Source organism: Maylandia zebra, linkage group LG10 (assembly GCF_041146795.1).
Source record: "Maylandia zebra isolate NMK-2024a linkage group LG10, Mzebra_GT3a, whole genome shotgun sequence".
Classification (NCBI taxonomy): Eukaryota; Metazoa; Chordata; class Actinopteri; order Cichliformes; family Cichlidae; genus Maylandia; species Maylandia zebra.
Genome location: NC_135176.1, coordinates 5,094,543 through 5,112,170, shown reverse-complemented (window position 1 = coordinate 5,112,170; position 17,628 = coordinate 5,094,543). Strand labels below are relative to the sequence as shown.

At 41.4% G+C, this 17,628-nt stretch overlaps 1 protein-coding gene across 1 annotated transcript in view; it reads right to left on the bottom strand.

The window, feature by feature from the left end:
• Window positions 1–16,873, bottom strand: part of opcml (opioid binding protein/cell adhesion molecule-like) — a 436,850-nt gene extending 419,977 nt beyond the window's left edge. The window contains exon 1 of the mRNA XM_076888930.1: window positions 16,587–16,873. Within this exon, the coding sequence (XP_076745045.1) occupies window positions 16,587–16,647 (61 nt within the window). The 5' untranslated portion in view covers window positions 16,648–16,873. The remainder of the gene's footprint in view (window positions 1–16,586) is intronic.
• Between the last annotated feature and the right edge of the window lie 755 nt (window positions 16,874–17,628).

Genomic DNA, 17,628 nt, shown 5'->3' with positions numbered 1-17,628 from the left:
TTAATAATAAATTAATTAAAGCAACAAAACAACCTGAAGAGCCGGTTCGGCGCCGAAAGAGCCGGCTCTTTTTAGTGAGCCGAACCGAAAGAGCCGGATCTCTAAAAAGAGCCGGAAATCCCATCACTAGCACCGATGGTCTGGGCCGATTCCCTCGCCTGCTCGCGGGGTGGGGTGAAGCGGGCAATGGGGGTTAGTGGCAGGGCGTGTTCTGCGATGCCGCTGCAGGTTTGGTGGTGGTGAGCTGGGAGAGCGGGAAAGCTGCAGCCGTTGAATGTAGTTACAGCAACCGTGTGATTATTGTAAGAATAAATGATGCGGCGAAGCATGAAAATGCCGTGGTGGCGATCTTTTTTTTTTTGTTAATCTTAAGTGCACGCAAACCAGTAAACAAATTAAAACAAATACTGTTGATAAACTATAATACAAAAATTACAATTAAAATTCTCAACAACAAAAACAATTGGTAAAAATATAATTAATATGTAAACAACTTAATAACCCCGAAAATGTCTAAGTCACGTGACGTGTCGGCGCAACACCGAAACATAAGAGGGGGGTGGGGGGGAGCAAAGTGCCTGCTCTCCGCTGACACAGGAGCAGCGAGTCCAGCGACCTGGCTGTTTCGTTTTTGCCAAAAGCACAGCATAGCAAACAAGCAGAACTCAAAGTAAAGAATCGATCTAACCAGGCTAGTATCGATCCGATACCGATCCCGACTTGGGATAGATACTATCGATATTTGGATTGATCCGCCCACCACTACCAATAAGTATAAAATCCAGAAACCTGCACAACATGGGGCATTTCATTTGCAAACACGAGTCTAACTTACATATCATGCTTTTTTTGTTTGAAAAAATTAAATTGTAACATGCTTAAATTTACACAAAAGTCAGGAATTGGCACTGTCATGAATAAAAATGTAACCTAATTTTTCATGATTTGTTGGGTTAACCCTCTGAGGCCCCAAATATGATGGGCCATTTTTTACTATTTTTGATTTTACATTTATATTTCACCTTCAAATGTTTTTGTTTTCACTTCCCTTGCTTGGTATCCTTCTTTTCAGCTCAACCTCACATATCTGAATTTGCTTTTATTTTCACTGGCATACTGTATTAACACAAGTGACCTGAAATCACACAAAAATATATATAATCATATTAGTAGTTATATTTTTACTGTAAAAACCACAGAAATGTTTAGTAGATTATTTTCATAACTTGAAATGCAAAGATAAATTGTAAATTTTGAAAACCTATGCACACAATGAAGTTTTATACAATTATTTATCTAAAAATGCAGCCAATGCATCTGGCATTTTGTTTGTTTGTTTTTTAAATATAGGCGGCACGGTGGTTAGCACTGTTGCCTCACAGCAAGAAGGTCCTGAGTTCAATTCCAACATCAGGCCGGGGTCTTTCTGTGTGGAGTTTGCATGTTCTCCCCGTGTTTGCGTGGGTTCTCTCCGGGTACTCTGGCTTCCTCCCACCGTCCAAAGACATGCAGCTTGTGGGGATAGGTTAATTGGATAATCCAAATTGCCACTAGGTGTGAATGTGAGTGTGAATGGTTGTCTGTCCCTATGTGTTAGCCCTGCGACAGACTGGCGACCTCTCCAGGGTGTACCCCGCCTTTCGCCCTATGACAGCTGGGATAGGCTCCAGCGCCCCCCGCGACCCTGAAAAGGATAAGCGGAAGCGAATGGATGGATGGATGGATGTTTTTTAAATATATACAACAATTTAAAAATACTAGTATAAATAAAATGAGAGAACAATCAGGAGTCACAATAAGATGCTCCACAAATTATTTATGCCACTAAACAAAAAATATTTGTCCAGCCGAAGACTGAGCATACCACAGGGATAAACCCTGCAGGCCTGACAACATGTGTTATTCCTCATGTTTTCCACCGGCAGACAGTGTTTACACTGCAGTCTGCCTTTGTGACATGCATTAGTACCCTACATTAGTACCCTCACTGACACAACCATTAGTGATGGGAATTCCGGCTCACTAAAAACTCTTTCGGCTTCCAACCAGCTCTTCAGGTTGTTTTGTTGCTTTAATTAATTTATTATTAAAAACAACATAAAATTATGTACAAAAGGAATTACTAATGTAAAAAAAAAACGTGGTTTTATTTATATATGTTTATATATAAATATATACAGTGGCCCCTAGAGACAAAGCACGTACAAACTCCAAAACACATTTCTAGCGTTAACTGAACTTCCAAAACAGAGCTACCTAGATCACTTAAATTACACAATTGAAAGCATACGTGTATTACAAGCACTCATATATATTTTCAAAAAATTAAAAAAAAATGTTCATTTACCTGTTGCTACCACACACCAAATCGCTGGTACTTCCTGGCTTGTGTAGCCACTAGGTAACAAAAGCTCAACACTGGGCCTAGCATTCTGGAGCACTTCTGTTGTGTTTTGAACATGTTTTGGAGTTTGTACGTACTTTGTCTCTAGAGGCCACCATAAATATACTTTTATTTATTCACTCCACATAAAATGTAATAAATAAATCATATAATACAAAAACCAACTTTTAACTATTTAAATTTTCAGCTTTTTCCTTTTACAAATTTAAAGTGAAACAACACAAAACACTGCAAACCACAACACAATTAAATATAAATTATAATATGAAAACAAAAAGAAGATGCACATTCTCTGTCATATAGGCCTGCATGAATAAACTTTCTGAATCCTTTATCATCCGCAACTGAAAATAGTTGTGGATGATTACTATAATGATTAATATAATGTGACGCTGTTGTCCCTGGCTCTCTTTCTCTCTCTTTCCCTCCAGCTCTATTCCTGTGCTACTTCGAGTGTAACTCTCGCTCAATGGCTTTTGTTGCTGGCACTCCCAAAACTTAAAAAAAAAAAAGCATTTTCTAAGGAGCCTGGAAACGAAAGGTGTCTGGACTTCTTTAAGTTGCTTGAAGAAGTTCAACCTCTCATCCAAGAAGCTTCTTCACTTCGACGGTCAAATGGTGGAGAGTCCCAGATTTAAGCCCTATGGGAGTGTCCCACCAAGAGGGACAATGGACCCCCTAATGATCCTCTACCTTAATCACACGAGGCAATATGTGAAAACAGGTGTAGGTCACAATCAGCCAAGGTTTCGGGTGAACTCATTGTGAAACCCTACCCCCACCCTATCATGTGATTTCCTGAGGTCAGAAGGCATTAAGGCGTCTGGGAAAGGGATCTCAAAACTGGATTATAGATGGCAAACAGTTGGTGTCGTGAGCCAACTCCTCTGTTCAAAGAGGGTCATTCACAGTGAATGGCTTCTTTTCACTCCTCTTTCAAACCATCTGTCTTCTCTGTCCAAAATGTGAACACTGGTGTCCTCGAAGGAGTGACCTTTGTCCTTTAGATGCAGATGGACCACTGAGTCTTGTTCAAAGAGGGTCCAGGAGGATCTCTTCCCCTTTCCACGGGTGTTGCTGGGCTCAAAGTGTTAATGCTATCCTATTTTAATAAACAACACTGCCATATGCAAAACTAGGGTGGCACAAGCCACCCCATGCCACCCCTCTAGATCTGCCCCTGCCACTCTGTCCAAATCTAATTTGGATTATGTAGGTAGGTATGACCGACCTCTTGCCACCAAGATGGTCCATTCCCTCAGTAATCCATTATTAGAGAATTCACCACTTCAACTCACCCACCTGCCAAACTTTCTACGACTGTGTCGACTATTGGTTTGTATCAAACAAACCAATAGTCCCACTCTAGGTAATTCAGTAAGAATACTGAATTAACTAAGTGAGCTGCCACACTCACCTCAAACGTATTCCTTTGAGAGAGAGAAATAAAAGCTCTGGAGCCTCCTGTTCCCATAATGCAAACAGTCACCAGGAATTCCCTCGCCTGACATGCTCATCTGTGTTTACTTGTTGTTTTGCAATAAACCTTTTCAACATTGAGTTCTTCTCCACTTTGCTTTCTTGCCCTCTTGGCTTACAACAGATGAACTGAAGTTTATCTGCTACCAAGTAAGCAAACAATTCAGTTTTTCATGAAAGCCTTATTTTTATGCATGGCCTGGCCTTTCGTCCTCCACAATGGAAAATGGGTATCACATTAGCCAGCTCCTAATTTTATCAGTTCTTCAGTCGGCTTTAAGTCATCAATATCATTTCAGCCAGATGTGACTCATGGGCTGTAAATTTGACACCAAGCCCCCAGTTATAATGCTGTATGTGTGCCAGTTAGTGTTGGACCTGCGTAACAACAAAATAGTGTGCTGCTTTTTACAAAAGGATCTCTGTATGTCCGTCAAAGGCATTCACTCTAGTAAACTGCAAGTAATTAGTTTCTGAATGGAGTCACTGTAAGGCCATGTTATTGTTTCACTGCCTCCATGAACTGGATGCTGTTTCACCCAAAAAGCAAAAGCAGAGTTCTGTCTGAAAAGCCTAGATAGTGTCTTCATCAAATACTGAAAAAAACTTCCAGATTATTTTAATGAGATCTTTATTTTTTGAATCTGATTAATCTGTTGCCTGAAGAGATTGCATTCAGCTGTATAGGTCAGGTCTGGCAGAAATGGGCAGTTGGGTGGAATTCTGCCCGCTTTGGCTGTGTTTCTGTAGGGCAGTTAGCAAAATGCTGTCCATTTTTTTTCAACTTTACAAATTTGTTTTACAATTAAGATATGTAGCTCCTCATGAAATAGCACAGTTGTGTTCAAGAACACAACTGGAAACGAAAGGCGTTTCCATCAAAATTAAAAAAGAAAACAGAGGTGTCATTTAAATATGTTGTGATATTTGAAACTAGTTGCCCTAAGTTACCTTAAACACTCTGGCCAGTGTTTATCTGGAGTAATTACCCTGTTAGGTCACGACGTCTGTATGCATGATCTACAATACTTTTGAGGATGCTGTAAAACTGTGAAAGAAACACAAATAGTTTAAAGAGTCACTGAAATGTCACTTCTGTAAACTCCACCCACACTGCGTGAACACTCAGCAGTAAAGGAACAAAACATATGAAGATTCTCTGCAAGGGAGTTCTAACAACTTCGCAATTGACAGCTTCATATTATATACTCGCCTGTCAGAATTTTACAAAATGCGCAGCAGAAGTTAACGGTTGACAGTCCCAGAGGCTCTGAAACCATCCTTCTCCTTTGTGATTAAAGTTGTGTCTGAAGATGAAGAACATCTTGAGGTCAATTCAGAATGTGATGATTCTGATTATGAACTAAATGAATTAATGTAGGAACTACTATTCATATCAAGGCAATCACATCAAAAAATGGTGAAATATAGTGGTCTTCATCATCAAATCAGGTGACAGAGCACGCTTTAGAGTTTATTCAAAAAGGTACTAATATCTGAACATCCAAAGAGAAGTTGCTATTTGGACTGAAATGCCTTGTTGAGAAAGGTCTGGTTGGAGATGGCACCTCTTTAGAATTATGTTGAGCATAAACACTTATCGAATGTGATATGTATATATCACATGTATATACGTATGGCTTAACAATAACATTCCCGACACTGCCATTCAACTCGTTAGCATGCTTCCAGGCAGACAGAGCTCTCGCCGAAGGGGTTAAGGCTTGTGGAGGGGGACTCTGTGTTTACATCAACGATGCCTGGTGTCACGATGCTGTTGTCGCTTGCAAACACTGTTCACCACTGCTGGAACTTATGATCATAAAGTGCAGACCGTTCTACCTACCCCGGGAATTTTCAGCCATACTGTTTGTTGCTGTCTATATCCTTCCTTGCTCCAATAACAACAACAGGAGTGAGGCCCCAAAAGTTGATTCTGTTCATCTGGACGTAGTGTTTTCATTGGAAGAAACGCTTTATCGCTCATCAACGTGACTTCTTCAGGAGTGAAGGACTGAATGAACTGTATCAGCATGTCAGTGAGCAGCAGACGGCCCACTCAGATGCGTTCCTTGTCCTGGCAGGCGATTTCAGTAATGCAGACCCAAAAACTGTGCTTCCTAAACTACACAAACATTAAATTTCCTATACGGGGGAAACAACATGCTGGATAATGTTTTCACTACCCAGAGAAGAAATTACAAAGCCCTCCCCCTCCCCTACTTTGGTGCCTGTGATCACATCACTGTTATGCTAATGCAAGCATGCAGGCTCCTGGTCAAAGTCACCAAACCACTTTGTAAGCAGGTGAGTGTGTGGCCAGAAGGGTCCTTAGAGGCACTGCAAGACTGTTTTTCCACCATATACTACTAATACAGACTACTAATACTTTAATAATCCCCAAGGAAATTATGTGGGTTACAGTCACTCCAAGACAATAACACACTAAACTAATTAAATAATACAATATATTACAAAGTTTACAAATTTAAGAAATAGCACTAATATAAACAAATCGCTCAATTATAAATATCAAGAATATTACTGAGATGAGAATCTTACACAGGTAAAATATACATGATTGACATTTATCACTAACCCAGCGGTCCCCAGGCCACGGACCCGTACTGGTCCGTGACTCATTTGGTACTAGGCCACAACAGTTGAGACTCGGGTATGAAATTTATGGTTTTCAGTCTTAATTTTTTTTAATCATTTTCATCATTAACTCAGTGTCCCTGGGTCTTTTCCCGTGTGTTATGAATAAATCTTCTTCTTTTTTGGTAACAGTACTGGTTTTATTTTGTTGTATTTATCTGCGACACCTTAAAGACCGGTCCGTGAAAATATTGTCGGACAACCTTTTTTTGCGGGGACCGCTGCTAACTTGTGAACTTTATGTGAAATGTATTATTTTACAGTAGAGCATGTGCAAAAGGGTGTAACTATCGTAGTAGTGTAAACACGTGTTTAGAGTGTATTAGACGGAGGAGATGTACAGGGAGATGGCCAAGGAGAGGAATGATTTCATGTGTCATTCAGTGGTGCTTTTAGTAATCTCAGTCTCTCACTGAACGTGCTCCTGTAAATAGCCAGCACATCATAGAGTGGGTGGGAGGTATTATCCAGCATTGTCCTTATCTTGGACAACATCCTCCTCTCAGACACCACTCTAAGGGAGTCCAGCTCCATCCCCACAACATTACTGGCCTTGCAGATCAGTTTATTGAGTCTGTTAACATCTGCAACCCTCAACCTGCTGGGGCAGCAGGTTGAGGGTCGTTCCTCTTCCTCTTCTTTTCTCTTTTTTCTGAACTAAGGACCTGATGGCTTTGAACTTTTCTTGTCCATCTTCTGTTGGTTTTAATTTTTCACTCCAGTATGAACACCCATCCCTCAACCCAAGGATCACCACATAACCTAACACACCTACACCTTAGTTCACAGATTCACTTTGTCTAGGGTGCATTTTTGAGATTTCACACAACCCAGGATTCAAATCATGAATACATAATGGACTTGGATTTACAACATTATAAATGAAATGTGCTCTATGTGGAAGCAGCCCCCCCCCTCCCCTTTCGACAGGTTGTGTGTGAGACTTTAAATCATCAAACTGTAAATTTTAAATTGTTATTGATCCCTTTACCCCGAGTCCTAAAGTGTATATTTATTTTCTTACTCTTCATATATATATTGTTTGTTCACTTGCACTGCTGTAACTGGAGAATCGTCGTCTCGTCTCTCTATATACTGGACTGTAGCGGAGATGACAATAAAGTTTACTTTGACTTCAGCAGCAAGCAGGCGCACCGAGGGCTCTCACGCTCACTTTTCGTGTATAGAATTTCAAAAAAACATCGGTGCAAATTATAAGTCTGTATTATGTCTGGTGTTTTCGTGTTTGTTGGTTTGTTTTTATTTTGTTTTATTTTGGTTATCAGATGCTGCTCCGGCCGGTCAGAGAATCCCCCCGCCGCCTCGCCCCCTCCTCTCTGCACCGCAAGCAGCAGGCGCACCTCGCAAACGAAGGGTGCCCCTACTTCCACTAAATGGGCAATAGAAAACCGATCGGTGCCTATGCCATTCCCAATATGCACTGGCTGACGTCGGGGCAACATGAGTACAATCTTTTTTTAATTTATTTTTTGCCAATACCCATGATGCCGCCCCCCACCACGATGCCGCCCCGGGCAACCGCCCGTGTTGCCCGTATCTAAAACCGCTACTGACCCAAGGTGAGGAATATGATTTCTTGTGGAAGCAAATCCCAATATGAGAAATTCACACACGTAGGGTAAAAGTTTTGGATTTTGGATTTAGTTTAGACTAATCTGCTGAAGACTAACCCATGTGGTGGAGAGCCTGTCTTGGCAGACCCCTGGATTTTAAACCCCTGATCACTGCTAGTATCTCATGATCCGGCTCTAGGCCTGCGCACAAATCCCAGGAAGTGCAAGCTGCATCCTTCGCAAGTCATGACCTTTCTGGGCAAGTCCCTGGACTCCATTACGGCCTCTGTGTCCCTCACTGCAGAATGACGACAGGTTCTCAGGCCATGACTAGGCCAGTTTCGACTCCGCTCTCGGGTCAGCTGGGGATTGTGCCTACACCTCATGAGCTGCATGGCCAACACGATGCAGGTGGTACCACTGGCGCTCCTGCACATAAAACAATTCAACATCCTCTACTGAACCTGGGTCTGTTCCTCACAGGCTACAGTGGTGGTCTTCCAAGGGCTCCACTGGGCTCTCAGTTGGTGGAGGGACCTGTCCAATCTGGAACAGGACCTGTTGAATAAGTCCAGTAACTAGTTAATTTCCACAAACACCTCCCCAGTAGGGTAGGATGCCTGCAGTTCCAACAAATTGATCTAGCGGAATGCCCAGAACCCAGTCCACAAGACCCTATGGACCTCATGGACCAGCTTCTGCCTCGACTTCAGGGGATCCATGTTATCATCGGGATGGACAGCACGGTTGCGGTGCTGCCCAGGCCCTTGCCTCTCTTTTACAGGACAGGCATGTGGCAGTGGGACAGGGGTGACCTTGCTCCGCTTCCGTTAAGCCCCTCTCAACATGAGATGTTGAGGGCCCTGGCACGGAAATGGCTCTGAGCTCAGGGTAGCAAGTGGTCGACAAGATCTGGCCCTACTTCCAGAGGGCGAGGACGGTCTCTTTGCCTCCAGGGAGTAAACACACAGACGGAGAAGGCCTGGTGGCCCCTCTGGCCCCACATGCCCTGATTTTCAGCCATCCCGCTGCTTTTGGACAGAGGGACCTCCTTGGATACGTAATAAAGCAATAAACCTTTCAGCCTGCTCAGATTTGAAGTTTCATTTTTTGCTGTAGAAAGAAGTTTTCTTCCCACGTAGAGTGTACAGCAGACACTAATGTTTTTGTCACTTTTTACAGACTAAAACTGTTATGGTCCTTGTGCCTGGCCCAGTGTGGCCACAAATGTTTTTGTTTTTGCTCTGTCTTTTCTCTCCCTTCTCCAGCTCGATTTGCTCTCCTTCTCTCCTGTCTCTCTGCCTGGCTCAGATTGAGCTCCCACCCTTGGCCCCAGCACCTGCAGCTGATCACCTGCAATTCTGCATTTTTTTGCTGGCTCTTCTTAAGGCAGGGGCGCTGAGCAACTCGTCGCTGGAATATTGAGCAACTCCAGTTAGTATTGCCCGGCTCTGCAGAATTCAGTCGTTTCTCATTGTAACCCTCGTTTCTTTGAATAGGTTTCCTGCAACTATCTTGTACAATAAAGTTTACTTTGACTTCAGCAGCAAGCAGGCGCACCGAGGGCTCTCACGCTCACTTTTCGTGTATAGAATTTCAAAAAAACATCGGTGCAAATTATAAGTCTGTATTATGTCTGGTGTTTTCGTGTTTGTTGGTTTGTTTTTATTTTGTTTTATTTTGGTTATCAGATGCTGCTCCGGCCGGTCAGAGAATCCCCCCGCCGCCTCGCCCCCTCCTCTCTGCACCGCAAGCAGCAGGCGCACCTCGCAAACGAAGGGTGCCCCTACTTCCACTAAATGGGCAATAGAAAACCGATCGGTGCCTATGCCATTCCCAATATGCACTGGCTGACGTCGGGGCAACATGAGTACAATCTTTTTTTAATTTATTTTTTGCCAATACCCATGATGCCTGGCCCAGTGTGGCCACAAATGTTTTTGTTTTTGCTCTGTCTTTTCTCTCCCTTCTCCAGCTCGATTTGCTCTCCTTCTCTCCTGTCTCTCTGCCTGGCTCAGATTGAGCTCCCACCCTTGGCCCCAGCACCTGCAGCTGATCACCTGCAATTCTGCATTTTTTTGCTGGCTCTTCTTAAGGCAGGGGCGCTGAGCAACTCGTCGCTGGAATATTGAGCAACTCCAGTTAGTATTGCCCGGCTCTGCAGAATTCAGTCGTTTCTCATTGTAACCCTCGTTTCTTTGAATAGGTTTCCTGCAACTATCTTGTACCGTGACCCTGGACTCCTGAGCGTTAGAGGAGATGCTTGATGTGGAGTTTGTGTGGACGAGGAGTGGCGCGAGTGTGAAGGCTTTGTGTTTCCCAGACCCTGATAGTCGTACTCTCTCCCACACTACATATTATTGTTATTATTAGCCATTGTTGATCTACACACGTTTGTTGCTGCCACGAAATTGCACATTCTTATGTCATTGTCATGAGACACTCTCACAAACAAAATCACGACATTTTATTAACGCAGTAACGCAGCTTGCTTATGGGAAAGCAATAGTAATCTAACTACTTTTTTTGCTATAGTAATCCCTTACATTACTCGTTACTTGAAAAAAGTAAAGGGTTTACAGTAACACGTTACTGTCTATCTCTGAGTGAGTCACTGTTCCACCCCTTCCCTGCAGAGCTCCAGCTGATGGCCTTATCCCTGAGAGGGAGAAGCTCCACGCATTAGGGCTGCCTGCCCCAGTCGCCTGTACAATGCACGAGTCTCGCCCACCATTCAATGGGGCTGGGGACTGTTTACTTCCTGGTGCACGGTCCAGGGGTTGGAACCCATAAGGCTACAGTGCATGATATCCTGTAGTTTCTGCATTCTGCAATCCACAGGGATTTTTGACAGACAGGAAAGGGATGGTCTTCCGGCCCAACGCAGCTCCTCTGCCAAAAGCCCTGTCCCAGTTCCACCTATCCCAGTCAGTTGAGCTACGATCGGCTTCCCTTAAGGGCTTGGACTGGTAGGTGGCTCAGTGGCAGGCACCCCTGTGCCCCAGTTGTGCCTTGGCGGCATACATCAGGCTGATTAGGAGGAAAGACCAGCTGTTTATTGTCCTCTGGTATCCAGGGAAGACCCCTGTCTTGGTCTTGGTTGTCCCACTGGGTTTTAAAGGCCATTCAGCAAGTTAATCCCTCTACAGGGCTCCCCTTCCCTCTGGAGTGCGTGCCCACTCCACCCCGTTTGGCATTGTCAAGGGGCCATTTTTGATGTGACAACATGGTCATTGATCGACCTTTACTGGATATACATTCCCCGTACATACAGTGTTGCCAACTCCTCAGTAAGGAAAATCGCTATCCTAAAAGTCGCTAGAAGTCGCCAAATGACGTCATCGCCTAATTTGCATAATTGGTCATGCTAATCTAATTGTAACCTATGTTGTTGGAGAGAGAAATAACATCGTGGAAGAGACATAAAGTGAGTAAAAAACGTCCTAAATGCATTTAGAGTTTATTTAGAACTACAAATTAAATTTCTTTTAGCAATTATTGTTTTTTTAATGTCACAATTCCAACCCTGCTCCTTTACCCGGGCTTGGACTGGCAAAAGTGACCCGAAATAGGCACTCTGGTGGAGTTACTTTGTGTGTGTGTGTTTATAAGTAGTTTTAAACCTTGTGATCCACAAAATAGCATAAGAGTAAAAGAAGAACTGACTGCGTTACAGCACCCGCTGCTTGTTGAGAGTAAAAGCGATACGCACTTTCACGTCATTTTTTAGCGACTTTTTTTCTAAAAAAAAGGGGTCTGAAAACTCGCTAAATATAGCGACAAAGTCGCTAAGTTGGCAACACTGCGTACATATGCAATACGTAACGGAATGGAGAGAGAGTCTCTCAGAGAACTAGCCACATGTTCTGTGTTCACATTTGTAAATCTGCAACACTCACAAAATACAGATACTTGGTTAACAAAGTACTGTTTCAAAGGCGCTTGTAATTAATATTTTTTTATATAATCAACAGTACTAATTGAACTAATTATAATTAATGTCAAACTACAACCTAAACATGTAATGCAAACAGTGGTTCTGATATAATAATATAATATATAATATATTTATTTAAAGGCAACAATTATATTGGTTCATCATAAGGCAACTTAATAAACTAAAAAGAAATTGATATGTAAACATAAATACTTCTAATTATCTCATTAATTCAATATAAAAAGCCTTGACATAAATGAAAAACAAAAAATCCGTGTAAGAATCATGTTAATTTAACAATTAAAAATGTGCAGTTGTAACATAGAAAACTAATGTTGACTAAAGAAAACGTTCTTGCAATGACTGTTTGGGGTGAGGGGGGAAGACAGGACTATTGCAGTGTAACTGAGGGAGGCTTCAGGGTCACCGGATCCAGCCCAAGCTATGTGCTTTGTAAAAAAGGAAAGCTTTAAGCTTAATCTTAAAGGTTGAGCGGGTGTCTGTCTCCAAAATCTCTCTTTGTTGTCCCTGTCAGTAGGGTTAGGGTCAAATAAAGTTTTAGGACATAATAAATTATAGTAGTCCATCCAAGAAGTAATAAATGCTTAAACTAATTTTTCAGCCTCACTCCGAGGCAGATGTTTCTAATCTTAGAGATATTGCAAAATGGAAGAAAGCAGTCCCACATATTTGTTTAATATGCATGATAAATGACATATCCTTAAGGGAAGCATGTATAGTCTAGACAGACTTGGTCCTTGCTATGAACCCTGTGGAACTCCATAATTAACCTTACTGTGTGAAGGGGGCTAGCCATTATCAAGAACAAATTAGAGTCTATTATATGTAATTTAAACCACAAAAACAGCTTTAGGAGTTAATTCTTTTACATTTTGAGAGAAGCCAATTGAGTCTAATAATATATTAAATTTGTGTTGAGGTTTTCAATCTTTTGGGTCTCTGGGTGTTGATTCATTGAAACTAACATAGTCATCCTGCTGTAACCACGTTTTTGTAAGACATAAAATCAATATATGGTGATCAGTTAATTAATTTACTAACAGGGACTTAGAAGAGGGAGACGCGCAATAACATTCAAAATGTGAAACCAAGACTAGACTAATTGACTAAATTGGGAAAACTAAAGCAAAACAAACACACAAAATGCAAGGAAACCAAGACGAGGGAAGTAGACCATTACGCGGGAGACACTGGGATAATACAACACCTGACAAAGGACAGCAGAAAACAGAAACAATATAAGCAAGAGTAATTAGGGAGAGTGGACACACACGCCGGACAAAGGTGGAATGAGTTGACCTGACAACACAGAGGAAGCAAAACTACACAGACTGAACAGAGGACGGGACACTGTCAAAGTATAACAGGAAATACCAAGACACAGACTAATTCACACAACATGACACAGGGAACGGGAAGAAAGAACACTCAGGGAAACTAGATGGACTTGGAAGACAACGGGAGGAGACACATGACGGGCTGGGGAGAAAGTACATGAAGCAGGGTAGACGTGGAAGATTATGTAAATCACAAGGGAGACGAGACAGAGGGAGACACGAGCATAATTTAAGAGACATACACAGAGGACAAGACAGACCTACACAGGAAACAGGGAATGACACATAAACAAGCAAACACGCATGATGGGATAACCTAAAACATAGCTAAGACATGCTAACAGTAAACACTAGAACTTAACATTTCTCTACTACAGCAAAATAGGAATTAAAATACAAAAACCACTCAAAATGCTGGGTCACTGATCTACACAGTTAATCACATTGAGTTAAAAGCAAACGTGTTTCTTAATAGAGCTATATTAAATTAAAAATTAGTTGATCAAGCTGCTTCTTGTGACATTTTTTAGGACATTCTGGTCGGTCTGTGGCAGAGGTGTCCAAACATACAGCCCGTGGGCCAGTCTGCTGGATAAATTTTGAAAGTAAAAGTTCATAAAAGTCGGAGGAAATCGGACAATTCATGGAGAAAAAAAGGAAATCAAGTGATGGAATTACAGCGTCAGGAATGGCTGCAGGATCTTGCATTTCTGATGGATATTACAGAGCACTTGAATATTCTGAAGAAAATGTTCCAAGGCCGCAAAAAAGTTGTCACACAGTTTATGAGAGCATACATGACATTCAAACTGAAGGTGACTGTAACAAACCCACAGTAGACCCGGGTGCACGTTCATGCTTTGCAGCCTGGTTGCTTGTTCTCACAACTCAGCTGCAGCATTCCAGCTGCCAGCCATACACCAAAAACAACAACAACAACATGATAGAACCCCATTTAGTCTTTTGTCCCGGGGAGACGTGATTGTGGATGCCCGGCAGGTGCGTTCACCTACCCTGCAGTGGCGCCCCGCCACACTGACTTTGTGGGAGACACAGCTGTCAAGTGGTGACCCTGCACATTTCCCTTGCCTAAGAAAGGTATGTGTAAAAGGGATTAATGATGACATGAAATAGTATAAAGAAGAGATTTCAGGATTGCTGTGTGAGTTTGAGAAACGGTTTTAGATCTTTGGTGAATTCGAGACAGAATTTGCAGTTTTTCGCTCAATCTAAATGCAAAGATAGTCATCACAGGTTCAAAGAGTGACGTTCCAGATAGTTTCAGCCAAAAAAAAAAAAAAAAAGTAAACAAAGCCAGCAACAGAATGAGTTTTTCAGCAAGGCATATTAATAATGTAACACTATCCTCTCTCACACAGTCACAGTGACACACACACACACATACCATAAATTCTGTAAACAATTTTCTGACCAAAACACAACAACACAACACTTTTCAAATTCAACATAGCTGTCTCTATCAATACTGACAGTCAAATAGCTGATTCTGATACGGGTATGTAGAGAATACATATGAAATTGAACCAGGGCAATACTTTAAAAAGACATGTATATTCAGCAAAACCCAGCTCTGGATGAATAAAGTGGGGAAAGAAGTATGGTGGGGGGCGTTTGTGGGATGAGTTTTTTGTTGTTGTTGTTTTTTATGCACTATCCAGTAAAGCTATATCATATCAGCAATGATGTATTTTTTTATATTTATATTTGTATCTTTTTAACACACACACACACACACACACACACACACACACACACACACACACACACACACACACACACACACACACTTTTTGTTGTTGTTTTTGTTGTTGCTTGTTTGTTTATGTATTACATTATTTCCACATACACAATAATCCAATTAACATCAGGGCAAGTGAGGCGAGCAGTGCCTGTCAGATGAAATCTAAAAATAGATATTGATTAAAACATATCACAGTGAAAGAAATCTCTGCCCTTTTATCTCAACTAACATTCTGACATAAACCTTTTCTCATGCTATTTGCATCTACCATTTAAGATCTCTTGACATCTGCAGTAAATTGCTGCATATGTTCTATGGTCTGTGGTGGCAAATCTGCTTTTTTATTCTGCAGTGTGCTGGGGAGGCAGCATCGGAAACAAGGATGCAAAGAGGCTGGACAAACAGAGATACAGATTTCATTCAGCTATGGTTTAAAAAAAATTTTTTTAAGCTTTTTTAAAAGCTAATGTAAAGCCAGTGACAGTAATATTTGATGAATAACTGTAATGTGATTCTTCTATTTAAAGAAATGCATTCTGATTATTCTGGTGTGCCAGAGAGAGGTTTCTTTAAAATGTTGTAGAACCTAAAATGATTTTTTTTCTTAATAAAATGCAAATGCACTTAGTCATATATCACATATTTCCCCTGTCAAATACCTCGCATAATCCAGTTCACATAATCCCTTTGAGGGGGGAAAAACATTTCTCTCACTACAGGTGCTTTGGGAGCATATTTGCATTTTGAGATGTCAGGCTGATTTAACATAATTTTACTACATCACGTTTCCTGACATCACAAGGAAGTTCAGTCAGTGGGACCATGTCCAGGGTTCGCTGACAGGAAAGTGTCATGTGTCAACGCACTAAAAAACTACATGTTTGCCTAATACCCCTGCAGCTATTTAAGACACTCTAAGACAACAACAACTTCTGCAGTCTAATAATACTGCAGATCCACTCCAAACATCTCCAAACATTAAAAATATTGACGTCTGCATACAATCTTTGGATGTACTAATTATTTCAGCTGAACAAATATAAAAAACAAACACAAAAAATGTAATTTTATTGGTGAGTGTAAAAAAAATTCTCTGTTCAACTCAGTCTTATACGTGTAAAGAATCATAAGTGTCTGTGGTGGAGGGAACTTTTTCGCTCTTTGTGCATGAGTATTCTTGAAGGAATGCAGGAATTTTTTTTCTAAATTTCTGATCTTTAGACTTCCACATAAAAAAACCTTACAAAAAGTTTTACTGACAGAATTTATTGACAAAGATGAGTAAGAAAGCAAGAGAGAAAGGGGCTATGACTGAACAGTGGACACCTGTGTGTTGACAGGAATAGGAAAGCCACATAAAAAACAGCAGCATGTAAAGACATACGGAAAACTGGAGAAAAAGAAGGTGCCTTACCTGGGAACACAAGCGCAGCAAACACCCATGACAGGATGATGAAGCATACCGAATTATACATGCTTCCCAAACAGCGCTGATTCTGATCTCTTTGGTTCTTATGTAGACACTCTTTTTGTATCTTCCGACAACAAAGCTTTCAGAAAGCTGCCCACTTTGCTTTTTTTCCCCTCTGCCTTTTCTTTGACTGTCAGTCAGAATAGCTTTTCATCCCCATTTGCAGGTTGTACTGAAGATTCACTGCAAATACTAGTTGGCGCCCTCATGTAGGGAGGCAGTGAGAGAGAGAGAAAGAGAGAGGCTGGTTCTTCAAGCAATGATCGCTCTCCCCCTCTTCCTCATACTACAGCGCATACAAGGATCACTACTCTACAAGACTGGGTGAAGGGGGGGAGGACAGCAGCCTCTGCTCATCCATAATTGGCTGATACCTCTGCCGATCAACAGCACTCAGTTGTAGCTCCGTGGGGTTTGTATTTCCTCACTTTGAATCTTCTATCCCCAGTTCTTTTTTCTTTTTATGAAATAATCAGAGTAGATTAAAATATAAAGATAAAAAGATAAGATGAGATATTTACAAAAAAGGATAAAAGATAATAAAGGACTGCTATTTAATACATAAAAAACAAAGCTGCCTCCACATGCAAAAGGTAATCTGGGAGTGGGTAATCTTGGATGCAGTATCTTCAAGAAATGTGATGTTATATTTCAAGTGATGTGACATTTATTTGAATGAGGGGCCATAATGCATACAAAAGCATAGCCAGACAAAAATGACCCTTCAAGATATGCTCCATAAGCGTTGTATTTCTCTATATAATTTTATGAATTTAAGATTTGTTGGAAATATGTGGCTCTGCGGAGGTCATCTATCGTCCATATTGCCCTTCCCCTAGTCTTCATCTACAAGCTTCTATCATTGTTCTATGGCTATGGCTATTGTTCTACAGCTCAATGCTACAGTTTGTGTATTTTGAAGCTCTATAGTAAGTTTGGTTGGTTCAAGGTCAGATCACGTTCTCTCCATAAGTTCAATCGGAGG